The sequence below is a fragment of the Lates calcarifer genome, linkage group LG12, assembly GCF_001640805.2.
Source record: "Lates calcarifer isolate ASB-BC8 linkage group LG12, TLL_Latcal_v3, whole genome shotgun sequence".
Taxonomy (NCBI): Eukaryota; Metazoa; Chordata; class Actinopteri; family Centropomidae; genus Lates; species Lates calcarifer.
Window position 1 is genome coordinate 6,544,638 of NC_066844.1, and position 14,505 is coordinate 6,559,142.

The following is a 14,505-nucleotide window of genomic DNA, read 5'->3' on the forward strand; positions in this document are numbered from 1 at the left end:
TTCCCAGCTGACTGGAGGCTGTTGTAGCAGCAGATTAATGCACATACTTCTGGAATGAGATCGTCAATGACCTCACATAGGTAACCTGTTGTTGTCCACATACTTCTGGCCATTTAGGGTACATCATTGATGGCTAATTTGTTGTGTGTAATTTTAATAGGATGTTATTTTCCTCTGCCAATAGAAGTGTAATGTATTAAAGGCTGAAATACAGCCTTTAACTAGGTCTTTACCTCAGACTCCAAAACCACATTATATATAGACCTCACTGCTGCCTGCACTAAATGGTTTTCTGTTCTTCTTTCTGATGATTAATATCTATTGTGTGACCTTTCTGACTTTAACTCAAACCTCCTACTGAGATGATCTCCTGCTCTTCAATACCCACTGCATTACTCTGTCTAGGTAATAGGACAGCAGAGGATTTTTCAGTTCTGGTCCCCGTTGAGTTTCTAACCCAGTCGCTGAGCACCCTAAAGCCTGTCTGACAGCTGATAAGGAAAGCTTTTATAACTCTGTCATTACGGATGCTTTACCAGACTGTGGTCTACGAGGAGATGTGACGATTTGTGACTCACTTTCAGGGGGGGAGGGAGGGGGCATCTTTGCTCATCCATTCTGCAACTCTGTGGAGAAAACAAAGATAGGATACTAAGGGAACAGGTGAAATATCTACAAAGTACAATGCCATGTGTGAAAAGATGTACACAGACACACATTTACAGAACATTCTGTATTGTGAAATTTCTTGTGCAGCATGAGAGTGCAACATAATTCATTGTGTTTACATAACACGAACAAAATCACCAGATGGGCAACAGAAAGAGGAAGTAAAGAGTGATATCTTAGAGACTCCAGAGCAAACAGAAGTCCATGAGAACACAGAAAGTTTTACCAGCAAGCCATACTGCAGATGTCATTGACCACAATTCCACTTAAGACCCACAAAGTGCCAAAATAGGACTTTTCATCTACTCTATCTAGTCTAATTCTGCTGACTCATAACTACTGACAGCTCCCAAAGCACAGAGACAGATGAGTAACAAAGCATTCCTGATCAGGCGCTCCTTTGTGAGGAATATCTTGCAGCAACATTTGAAACGTATCAAATTTGATGCATATTTTTTAAGGTCTAAGGAAGATGAATCAAATGGAAATTGGAAATACTTTCATTAAATTCATTCTTTGAAGACTGCTCCGCTGCCTCTGTTTCCACTTCCTTCCCTCATTTCTCTTTTGCCTTTTTCTGAAGAATATGCGTTGCTAATATTAAAATATGCTGCTTTTCCCTGGAACTCAGACATGTTGCTCCTGTGTTGTTCAGGTGCCTGACAACCAACAGTAAACAAAACAAATAAGGTTTGAATCTGCCCAAAATATCCCCACATTTTTTGAGAAACGCTCTAGACATCATGTTTTAAATGAATGCATTAGTAATAGGTATCTTCACGCCGAAACTGCATGCCTTTTACACCATTGATTCTTCTTGATTCCAGCACTACAGCTTCAGAAGGATGTTGTTTGAACCTTTACAGCTATGATGGTTTTTCTGCCTCTTTCAGCAGTATTCTTTGCCTCCACCTAAGATATTATCATACTAGACTAGACATACAGATTAAAATGGTGTTTCCGGAGTATCAGTCATGATAAGCTGACTGTGACACAGCAATCTTAAAACTAAAAGGTCAGTTTCATATATTGAGCACTACGGAAATCCAGTTTCTTTTTGTTTCTAGACAACTTATTCAAGATAAAAGGAAAAAAAGAAAAAGAGAACTATGTTATGATTCAGTCAAAAGGGGAATTTATGAATACTTGTAGTGTCAAAGATACTCTCAGATCAAAGTATCTGTTTAAAGTGCGTTGATCTCTTCACTGGACTCGCTCAGAATCTACTGTCTTTGCTTCTCGTTCTTGTAAATCTGTTGAACATCACTGGCTACAAAACATTGCTGCCAAATCTACCTCAGCAGATTGAAAAACATAACAACATTTCACACATCTGATGACATAGACAAAACTACCCAGCTGTGAAGGGAAAACACAAAGGCTCTGTTCAGCACATTCAGAAGCATCAGGTTTCTACAGACAGCCTGATGGCGAAGAGAGGGATACATGGACACGCACATAAAAGTGTTGCAGTAACAGAGTTGTGATCTAAAATGCAAAAATAGCAGGAGAAGCAGAGGAACATGAGTCTCGAAATAGAAGTAAATGGAAGTTCTATGTCCAAAGCGAGTTCAATTTGGAGGATAGCGTTTGATTAAAGCCTGAAAGGAGGACTGGACGCGTTAAGGCACTGAGCGCAAAAGGCAGATCCAGGAGACCACTTACTGTACCTGCATCCTCTCGATCATGGCAAACAGGTCCGAGGTCTGGGGGAGAGAGTTGACACAGATCCAAAGAAGGACATGAGTTTGAGAGTTTGCAAAGCAGTGTTGATATGCTTTCCCTGTGGTCTCCACTTATCCTTTCATCTCTTGCTCACTAATAAAGCTGGCTGTGAAGTCTCCAGACACGAGACCTCATGCTGGAATCTCAGATACCACCAATTCAATATTTCACTATAACAGCACTCCCTAACAAATCCCCCACCCCACTTGACACCGCTCTCACTGAGGCTCCATTCAATGCCAGGAGAATCGCTCCTCCACGCTTGAAGACAAATACACTGTAAACAAGTAACTCTTAGGGGAAAAATGAGCCTCAGAGCTCCATGGTGCTTTTCCCTGTTGCTATAGCTAACAGCTCATCTGACTGTGTGCAACAGCCAAATTAGCTGGAAGACACACTGGAAGCTTTTGGTGTCTGAAACACACAGTCACATTAGTGAGTGCATGAGACACACTTACTTATCAGGTAACAGAGAGATGCACAGTGTACAAAGCAGGGAATAAAAATAAATTGACATGGATGGCCTGGCAACTAGATTTCAAGTCAACTGTGGTATAATCTTTTGTAATCAACATGTGTCCAGGTGGTGTACTGAGACTGGTGCTGCTCATTAGACAAAAGGGGCATCAATCCAGCTACTGGATTTATAATTACATCTTAACCATGCACTGCCACAGAACATAATTAGGTGTTTTGTCCAATTAGCAGAGGGACTAGTACAGGTTAAAGTAGAAGAAAACACCCTCTGGCATGCATGTCTTATCAGCAGAGGCCACATTATGGATTTTAAGCAGCTCCAACCTGAGATGGAAGAGAGGATCGCAGCTGCCCTGACGGCAGCGCTTGTTGTGGGGTGAGCCCTCTGTTCACCATGTAACACAAGTGGACTGAAGTGCCAAGCTGATGTTTCCACATGACAGCTTAAATTTACTGAGGGGCACTGCAGGGCTTGCTAAACACACACACACAAACACACACGCACAAACACACAAAACCACAGGAAAGCACACACGCGCATGCATATAAACATTTTCAATCATGCGTATATTAAAACATACTTGTAAACTTAAACGTACACATATCACCACCCACAGAAGCACTATCACACAAGTGCACACACACACACACACACACACACACCTGACCCTGACCTAATAAAGCCAGAGGTACACCCTCAGTCTATTGTTGCATGTGAAAATAAACAGTGCCATATGATATTCAGGGAGATACTGCTCTCCTGACTGCAAAACAAACATCAACAAACACTGTCCTATGCTGACCAGATGATCAGTGAACCACACAGACTCCACAGTAACCACATCAGTGCTGAATCTCTCCTGAGGAAGAAGAGAACCAATGGACTACTGGATTGTGGAGGTGCTGTTTCAGTGAAGCAGAACATGAACCTTAGATAGTATACAGTATGCTCTACTAAAAATAGCAGAATTCAAAAATTTGCACACTGTATTTTGCATATTATCATCAGGTTGAAAAAGAGAGTATGTGGGCAATGTCTCCACAAACAAAAAGCCACAGCTGATTCTATCTGTTCAGGGCTAAAACAGGAACAGTGGAGCATTTATTCGTCTACATAATGCACAAAAAGAATCTACTGGTCTATAACAGCAAGCATAGTGTATATATGTCTGTCTCTATGTTACCTTAAGAATTAAACAAGCAACAATAACTAGAGCGTAAACAATCTCTCACCTCGAGAAAGTGAAAAATACTCACATCGCTGAAGCATCGTCTCTTTGGATAAGGTTTACTGAGGGGGCTGCTGAGCAGTCCATCCAACAAGGCATTCTTAGCTATCCTGAGCTCAGTCATCATTCCACAAGTACGGACACAAGCAAGCTGACAAGACTGAGAGTGTTGATGTCACCGTGAACCACAAGGAGAAAGGCGAGATTGACACTGACACTTCTCACTCACTGTTGCTCAGGCAATAAACTGGGAGAGAAAACTTGATAGCTGTCCATCAGAATCCATACATCTGTGTGTGAAGTAAACACATGTGCTGAAATGTGAGAATATGATTTCCCTTCCTTCCTTCCTCTTTTCACCCCACCCCCCCACCCCAACACACACACACACACACACACACACACACACACACACACACACTCCACCCTCACATAGACACACACAGCTGTTCTGTAGGAAGTAGGAGATAGGGAGGAACAATGCATTGGTTCTTTCCCCTCCTTGTGCACCCCTCCCTGTCTACTCTGCACAACTGTCTTCTCTTTTTAATGCACACACACTTGCATACGAATGCACACAAAAAACGGTATAGTTCTCTTTTTCGTTATATCACAATATGAGACTATTCTCTTCCTCTTTTCTTTCATCTCATATTTCTCAAGCCTCCGTCTCAGAAACACTTCTCCTCAGCCCCATACAGAGACACAGCCATAAACATAAAAACAGGTCAGGGCAGGCATTCCTTTTACGTCTCAATGACAAATGACAAACCTAGAAAGTTTTACAGTTTATGTTTCCCTGTTTTGCACCACATGTTGAGAAGTAGGTTAATAATACCTGCAGTGCTTTTATAGATTGTAAGTCCTCATTATGAGCTGTTTGCCATATGCTTCTATTTCTGTACAAGGAATCAAATTTTCAACCATTTTCTTTGACGGTCAGGGCTTAATAACATGAAGTAGCCATCACGAATGAATGAGAAAGTTAATAAATGAGTGGTGCACTCTGGGGAGTGCATCAAGCAATTTTCACTGCATTGTGGCCTTGGTAGGAAAACAACACTGTGAAAAGCTCCAAGTGTTATCACTTACACCAGGGGAGAGATGTGAGACAAGCAATCAGCCCAGTTCCTTGCCACCGCCTGATGGATGACTTAGCCAAACTCAGCACCTCCAAAAATCATCTGTGCAAGTTAAGCATGGGTATGACACGAGAACCCAAGACATAGTGGGAGACAGTGGAGGAAAAGAGAGATAAAATAGACGAGGGAAGCACTGTGGGATGAAAGGGGAGCTGTCATTCTGTGTGAGTCTTTTATGTGCAGCTCTCTCCATCAGGCGCACTTCCAACATCAGATATCAACAAACATTGACCTACTTCAAAAAAAAAAAAAAAAAAAAAAAAAAAAAAAAAAATCAGAAAAACATCTGAAAGCTTTCAAGAGGACAGATTCTACCCATATATGTTAAGCGTTTTTCATTTTGAGATAGATGATAAGCATGGTCAGTTAACCGTCTGCATTGACTTACCCAGAGGAAAATCAATCGGGAAGTACACAGGAGGAGGAGAGGTTACATGGTTTGAATAAAAAGTGCACAAAACATTGATTTTGTAGGGACAGAGGAAACTTTCAGTAGAGTGGTACTGCACCAGAATGGGACTGCCATTTAAACACCGTCTCATCCTGAGGTTACATTTCATTACTGGCTGTCTGTTTACTCTGGTCTAGACTGGATTTAGCTGAATGCCAGACTGGGATTTGAGAACATTTACAGAAGAAAGCTGAATACTAATTACATACTTGCCAGATAATCACATATAATTGTTACATGATGGCAAAATGTGAGTGAGATATTAATTAATATTCAGATCCCAACTATGAGCGTTGACATTGTTTCAGTTATAAAGCATACTGATTACAAAGCTGCGTTGGTGAGTGCGACATGTCAGCTCAAGCTGTTAGGAAAGTCAACCCGCTGTTGTACAATCCTGCTTGGTTTTGGTGAGTGCAGAATGTGCTGTGACCTAATGGAACAATATGTACTGGAGAAGTCCAAGGCCAGCAACAAAAAAGTGCAAAGAATCACAGGTTTGACTGAGAAGTGTCTGCACTGGACTTTCAGACTTCATGTGCGTCAAGTCTTGTAAGCTGCTCACATTATGTCTCCTGCCCTCAGAGACAATGTGGAGCCACTGCTCAGTCTGAATGCCTGAGGGGGTCAAGAGCTACCTGGTTATCAGTACAAGCAAGAGAATGAGTGGTCCAATCAACTGATTCAGTGATCACCTGACTGACTTGGCTGAATGGCTGAATGAGTCAAAACACAGTATGTCAGGGAATATATTTGAGGGGCATTAATATCCATCAACCACACGGTCCAGAGATTTCCTCTCAGTCTGCAAACTGAAGAGTAAAACCTCTGACTCTGGTACTTCATTAACTACTCACAAACAGAGCTCCATTTAAATTTCCACCGACACATTGCCAATGATTTGCATCCAAAGCAATATCTCCACGCCTACTCACTCCCCCATCCCTCCATTTGTGCTTTGTGAGTTAGCTGCATCCTCAAAGGCAATACAGTAAAATGGAAAACTAAACTTCAAAGAGAGTCAATCAGTGGGCACAGAAGCCTATCATTTTAGCCAGAGAAAATCCATCGGGGACCATTCATCAGGTCTGGCGGTAGAGACTAGCCTGACCTTGTTGTGGCCACTGATGCCTGGGAGACAGAAATGGAGTTCACACAGATGGCCCCTCCATCCCATCAACGCCTCAGAAGAGCTGGTTGATTGCCACAGAGGTTAGGGTCTACAGAACTACACTGCTGAGTTTTCTGTATGCCTGAGGCAGATCCCCTACTGTTTTCACACTGGCACAAAACAGTGAACAATCCACCCAGAAAAAGAGGCACTGTAACTCTCCCTGTAACACAAGACACCTCTGCTTTTTAATTAACATCTATTGGTCATTAGTATGTGTGCATTATTATCACTAAATGCCTTATCAAGGACTTCAGGAAGCAAATACCTTGAACTTTCAGCATATAGCTACTGAATCTATTAGTACGCTAATACTGCTGAATGTGACAAGGGGAAAGTTAATGAAATAATCAAAAGAGAACTACATCAATTTAACCTTGTACTCCTTTAACACTGCCAGACTCATGATGGAGAGTTTAAAATAACAAGATCAAAATCAATGCAGCAGAAGCATAGATTATATCTTTTTTTATTCTGAGCATTCTTCTTTCTTGTCAAAACCTAGCTTCTGATTGAATGTTCCCAATGTAACTTGATAATTATTTCCCATCATTTGATAGTGTCAGTTACAGAGAGAGATAAAAGGCAGGGGAGAGGGAGGGAATGACATGCAGCAAAGACTCCAGGCTGCTGTAAGGACTCAGCCTTGGTATATGGTACGCACTCTACCAGGTGAGCTAACAGTTCACAGAGAGATTTGGGCATGATATGCCAGTAGCGTCTACTACAAGCCTAAAGCCTCTGGCGTCAAGCAGAGATGTGGGCTACAGAGGTCTGTTGAGCTCACTTCTTTCTAACTCCGCACCCTCAGATTATATTCTTCTTCAAACGTCTAGTCCTCAGACCAAAATGATGTTGAGGCAATTTATGATACTTGCTGCAGTTCCCTCTGGAGCCAAAAAAGGCTTCACACAACTTTTTTCTTTCACATATGCAGTAGCCCTCTCCAAGATCTGTAAACAGACTTTTTCATCATACACGGATGAATATCTGACTCTCTTTGAAAAGGGACTCTTGTGCTGGAGACCTTGAGACCGTCAGCTCAGATCACATCATTATAACACAATGAACTGAGGTGTCTGACTTGCAGGAGTGCCAAATTAAACTTCCACAATAAGAAGATTTAAGATATAGATAGCATCTCTGTAGCTATGTCTATCTGAAAATGTTACACTGCAACTTAAACGCCAATATGAGTGTATTAATATGCATTGAAAGAAAAGAGAACTGCAGCACCTGCGTCAAATTCAGTATAATGTATTTCATTTGAAGTATTCTTGGCTGTCCTCTGATCCAAACTCCACTATGTGAATTTGTCTTTAGCCCTTGCATCAGCTCTGATCTATTCAGAAACACTTTGCTGAATTACTTGAACTTCAACCACCAGCAATTTCTGCAGCAATAAAACTTTAAAGTGTTGCTGCCTTGTTTAAGCTCTTGGCTTTAACAATCCAACTGTGTGCAACCTATAACCCTACTTATCTGCTGTGGAAATTACAGCTACCTGTCCTTACAGACACACAATCCAACATAAAGCTTGCTATAAAAACACACTGGCTTTCATATAATTTGTAACAGTATAAATCATTACTACTACAGTTTGACATGTAAAAATTTATAAGTGACATCACATGGACACAGCATTTTTAAAAAAGTATCCTAGCAAGTCTATTCTTTGCAGCTCCATATAAAGCTACATATTATGAATCCCTTGCAAATTGTATTTCCAGTGCATGTGTGACAAAAATAATAGTCTGCCTCCTATGGTATGTGTCAGAAAGGAACAACTGCTGCAGAACTATATTTGTCACAGAAGCCTGTGACAGAGGGCACCGACTCTTCTGTCGGGCACCACAACAGCCTGCCAACTATGCTAGCAGGGGTGGGGACATCAGAGGCACCTTTCACCTGGGTGTAACAGCTAAAGGATTTGATGAGTAAAAATGGGGAAGGAAACCAATGAGGGATTAAAATGCACAGATGCTACAAGGGTAAGACTCTATTTCAGTGCCAGTAGTACCTCCAAGTATTGGACTCATGCCATCACCAAAGCCAAGTAATGATCTGAACTAACTGCTTTGAAGAGGTTGATGTCACTCAGCAGGTATCAGCAGATATCATTAAAAGACCAAAACCACTAATGTGTTAGTCTACCTCTCAATATGTGCCACTCGCCATCTGTAAAACTTTTTAAAATATATCATTACAAAAATATACATTATTTTTTTAAAGGCAAAGTCTAAAACAGCTGCACACTGTAGTTTTCAGCAAACATGACTCAAATAGGAATCAACAGAGTACTGCCTTCAGCCACAAATTAACACATATTAGGACAAAATACAGTATGTGTGACTGACTTTAAATTAACTACAGCACTGTGTTCCTTCATTACATGGTCACTGTGCTATGGCACAGAGGAATAAAATGTATCAGGCTTTTACTAAACAGGCTGTACTTGTTAAAAAGATAGTAAGATAAGTAAGAATATCTAATTTATCCCTTAAAGAAAATCAATTTTGGTCTGCACCATCCCTCAATATCCTTAACAGAACTTTATCACAGCAGATATTTTGGCTTGTCATAGCAGGTACAGTTAACGTTATAATTAATGATGGCTCTGTTCTCTTCCATGTAAGCCATGCTACTGACCAACGCTGTGCAACCCCAAAGCCCTGGCGCGTAGGTGCATAAATGCGTAGATGCGTTAACGCCTGAGTGGAATGCAGCCATCATTGACATTATTAACAGCAGGCTCAGTGTTTTTCATTGGCCAGTGCCTATATTAATGTTACAACAAAGTGTGCTTGCTGCCATCATTCCTATGGCTATGGCACGTCAAAATATCTTCTTTTGTAAAAGGTTCAATTGCGTGAAAAGCTACAAAATCATTCTTTGATTTTAGGTATGTCAAAATTCTCAGTCTCAGATTTGTCAGATCAGGTTCTTGGCACTGCCTCAGTTTCCAGCAACTCAGACCTTAAAAAAGAAGAGAACAACAGCGGGTTGAAGTCTTGCGTTACCTTTGAAAGTGAGGGCAGAGGAAATGGAGGGTGGGAGTGTGGTAGTGACGGCTCTACTTCATCAGAGATACGAGGAATCCTTCCATCTTGTTTCCTGTGAGTCAGAGAGGATGGAGGGGTGGAGTGAGAGAGAGAGGGAGGAAGAGAGAGAGAGAGAGAGAGAGAGAGAGGTTATAGCTGAGTTTCCTATTTAGGCAGTAGGAGAACAGGAAAATGTCTGTGACACAATTGAGTCATCCCATTGATGAGAACCATTCACCTCTTACTACAATGAGAAGGGTACCAGTATTTCACCACTGTCCTTAGAGTATTTCTTCAGTCAGGAAATAAAATAAAAACTTCCTGTCCTTAGTGTGTACTTTAGCATGCCTTCAGTTTTTAGTCTCATACCTGCTATGTCGAAGGCAATGAGATGAGTGTGATTACAGGCGAGACTATGAAACAGCAGATCAGGAGAACTGCTCAGACAAAGAGGGAAAATGTAGAAAAGAGGGAGAACAAAGGGAAAATTGATATAAAGCAGAAGAAGAAAGGACCCTCAGCTTTCATCTCTTAACCTGCTGCCCTCGCCTCTCTTTCCCTGTTCCTCTCGGCTCCTTCTCTTCTCTGTGTGAGTGGAGTGAATTACCAGTCTGACCACGATTCTGGTCACAGCATATTACTTCACACTTTGTCTCACACAACAGTCAGTTGCTAGAACTGGCAGCCCGTCTGTGCATGCATCCTGTTCGCAAACCTGCAGCAGAGGGCATTTCTAAACACTGCTTAGGAGCAAAAGAAACACAAAACAATAGCACAATCTGATTCCTTGGTGAGAATGGAATGAAAAATTGCTGGAGACTTGTACTCTCACACACACATATTTCCTCCATTCTGCTATACGGGCACACAACACAATGGTTTAAAGGTGGATAAGTTGAAATAAGATCATTTACAGTGTTGTCTTTCTTCTGCAGAACAGTCCATTATTGGATATTGCAGCTCTTGCTATTTGAAAACACCTTGCCTATTACAGCTGGAGAGAAGTCTGAGTAAACAGAGCTGCACTTTTATAACAACAGACTGCTGACCTGGAGTTGAGGTTGGGAAATCTATTTGGAACATAGCAACAACTCTGTTCTTTGTTGCCTCTGATCTCTGCTGAATCCAGGAAAATGAGTGAATGAGGCTGTCAGATCTTTCCGCCGCATCCTCAGCTCCTCAGAAATGACATTTCTCTAGAGTGTGAACTTTTTGTTACGTCTTTCATATAGTGCAGCCGGAACACAAAGAAAATATGATGTCAAACGACGCTTCAAGCTAAGAATTATGCATTAAAATTTGCCTACAAAGAAGTCAGTCAGTCAGAAATGTGCCTATGGGCTGTGATGACACCTCGTTCAACTGTCCCATGGGAATAATTAGGGCAGCAAGGTCAAATACCAAATCTGAAATCCAAATTTCTTAAGCACACAGTTATAATTAGACTAAATTAGACAGTGTTTTTGTTTTCTGTCTGCAAACATAAAATCACTTCCTTTAAATTCACAGTATTTAGTGTAGGTTTTACCCTTTACCCAGTAGGTACAAGTCACCTGCCCACCAACCCAAACCAACCATGTGGAACTGCCCATATCCATAATGAAAGGCAAAGCACAAAGGCGCAAATCAATCTTGATTTAGGGAAGACTCAATAGACAGAAAGATGAAGGCTGCCTGACAGCCTGCCACTTAAAGTACCGATGGCATGCTTGGTGGCTCTCATCACAGAAGATAAATCAGTTTTTGTGGTTTATGCATGTGTGAGTGTGTGTGTGTGTGTGTATATGTGTGTTCATGGCCTCACTGCATTGATTTACAAGCCAGATAATAGAAATACATCCAGTGTGGGGGTAAATGTTAAGTTTGGCTCAGGGAAGGATTTCAGCCTGGCATATTTTGACTATCACAGCAAGCACATATTATCAAATAACACTGTCCTGACATATGACACGATGATACTGTCAGATATGAATTTATTAAGTCTCAAATCAAAGAGGGAGATTCAGTAATTCATCATCTGCTGTGAAGGAGCTGTGGTGTACAGGTACAATAGATATATTGTTAGCATGTAAAGCATGATGAAAGCATGAACTGTACAATCTTGACTAATGGTTTTTATTAAAATTATAGAAGCTGTTCTATCACTCATTTCACTAGGTGCAATTCTGTCATTCTTTGTTACATTTTTAATGTAGATTTAAAAAGGTTATCTTACTTTTGTGAGTCCTGGCTGACAGAATCCTGGCACAAATTCTGTATACTTGTACTCCAAAACTTATGTAAAAGACTCTGTTCTTTATACCTTTTATACCTATATATGCTATCCTTTATACCTGGGCAACAAGCACCATGAGTAAAGACTGCAATTCCGCAATACTTCACTTTTTATATTACTTGTATTGTCTGTATGTTTTTCTTCTTTTTCTCTCATTTTGGAATGACCTGTTGGGCATTGGACAGTGGCCCACTGTTGGCTGGGGGGCATTTCTAAATGAAACACAGCCTTTATACATTTTTTAATGCTATTACTCATATTAATAATGCAATTAATATGTATTTGACAAGCCCAAATGTCTGAAGTGACAAAGTCCGACTGCAATAATATTCCTGTAAGGACTGTAACTAATGGTTATTTTCATTATTTATCTATCAATCAGCCAGTTATTTTATTGATCAATTGAGTAATTGCCAAAAACCCAAAGATATTCAGTTTTTAATTGTAGAAGACTATGAAAAAAAAAATCACATTTGAATCTTTACCATTTTTGAACAGTTGCCAATTAACCTCTGACCATCAGTTTTAGCACATGTGTAGCATTAAAAGCTACACATTCCTTAAGTGTGATGAACTAGAGTTATATAAATAACCAGCAGTTCTTTTAAACTAAATACTCCAGTGTGTCCTAATGAGTTTTGGACCTGGTGAGAGGTACAGGTTGAGCCTGTGCACAGCAGCAGCCAGGTGGCAGGGTCACTGGGTCGCTCTGGCTGGATGACTGACACATGGGAAGCACATCCCAATCAAAACTTATCTAGCCAGTTTAAACAATGACAGCTAGGCTGCCTATTGCCAAGCTGCCCACACATCCAAGGTGAAAGGTTCATTCTTGAGTCACATCTGATTCATTATTTACAATCTCATGGATGCAGATAGCAAAAGGAAAAAGGTATATTATGGTGTGATTCTTCTTTTTTACAAAACGCATTGACAATGTTGAAACACATGTCCAAAAAGATCCTTGATAATCTGCTTTCATGAGCTGAGAGTGTGGTCACTAATACAAACATTTGTACACGCTGTCCTCTGTCTTTTCTCTCCACTTGACTTCTGGTCACAGCTGCAGTTGTATTAATGTGTGTGTCACCTAGCAACATTACCTATTCCCTGAATCACTGTATGGTGAACCACTTAAAAAGAAAGAAAAAAAGCAATACTCAATGAAGGTGGGAATAAAATTTGAGAAGATTATAGGCATTATTACCAAACTCATGAGTCATCTTAAAGGGAAAAGTAGGTTGTGAGGAGCTTCAGTAATCTGAGTAGAACATTTTCTACATTACTGAATAATACATACAGCATATGTATATTACCATACAATACACTGATGAAAAGTAGTAGGCTCTAAACTATAAAGAGTAAGGAAGCTGATTTAAAACCTTCTGCAAACACAGATTGTAAAAATGTTTGTAATTTCTTTTAAGCAAAAGTGCCAGGCCTAGCTGTAAATTATTTAAGTTTACTCATTATTTACAGGTTCTCATTTTCAACACACTGCTGATCACCAACAGTGATTCAAATAGCATATTCTAAAGTGCTTACATGGAGTACCAGTGTAAACAATCTACAGTATATATTTTCATGTTAATTTCTGTCAGCAGGAATTTTCTAAAATGGACACAAAGCATTCTGAAACTAAATCCACCAATTAATCCTGTGTGTTGTCTGCAGCTGCCTCTCCACAGACTGCTGGGTCATGAGCTCTGATAAGAATTCCACCTTTCTGTAGTCCAATCATGGCTCAGGCTGTGCAGCACCAACACATACAAATGAGGCTGGGCAGCACTGAATGCCCTGGAAACTTAATTTGAAAACATCAAATTTGAGTAGGATGGGTCTGTAGTGTGCTGCTGCAGTCGGAGAGCGCAGCATACATGGCAAAACGGCTGAAGCCCTGTTCTACAGGTTAAGGGTCAGTGTATCAACTACATAATTTGCTGTCCAATAAAATACACATTTCCTCAAGATGTAGGTGTTCTAACCTTTGGACTGAAGACTACAACTTCCATGTAGGTTTTACGAACAAAACAGTATGGTATCTATTGTATATTGTGGTGAGTAATGCCTCTTTACATTTTAAGGGGTGGGTATACTGTGTTTTTACCCTTCAGTGCATCATAATAGTACTGTGTTGATTGTTTTGTTTGGTAAGTGGGTATATCTTTAAGAATAAGCTGATTATAATGTATATCTAACAAACTTGGGTGGCATTATATTTGCACCACAAAAGTTAATGTACAGTTAATTTTTTCAATATCAATTTATCAACTGTGGTACAGTCTAAGCAGAGTAACCACAGTCAGCTGAAAGTCAGGCCTACCA

At 40.5% G+C, this 14,505-nt stretch overlaps 1 protein-coding gene across 10 annotated transcripts in view; it reads right to left on the minus strand.

The window, feature by feature from the left end:
- Positions 1-14,505, minus strand: part of rap1gapb (RAP1 GTPase activating protein b) — a 91,989-nt gene that overhangs the window by 20,328 nt on the left and 57,156 nt on the right. For 5 of the 10 annotated variants that reach the window (XM_051074382.1, XM_018683878.2, XM_018683877.2 and 2 more), the window contains 3 exons: positions 9,885-9,978; positions 2,340-2,375; positions 579-626 (listed from right to left, as the gene is read on the minus strand). In XM_051074382.1, coding sequence (XP_050930339.1) covers positions 579-626; positions 2,340-2,357 — 66 coding nt within the window. In that variant the 5' untranslated portion in view covers positions 2,358-2,375; positions 9,885-9,978. Of the gene's footprint in view, positions 1-578; positions 627-2,334; positions 2,376-4,128; positions 4,458-9,884; positions 9,979-14,505 lie in introns of those variants that run through there. The other 5 variants (XM_051074376.1, XM_051074380.1, XM_051074381.1 and 2 more) reach the window with 4 other exon arrangements.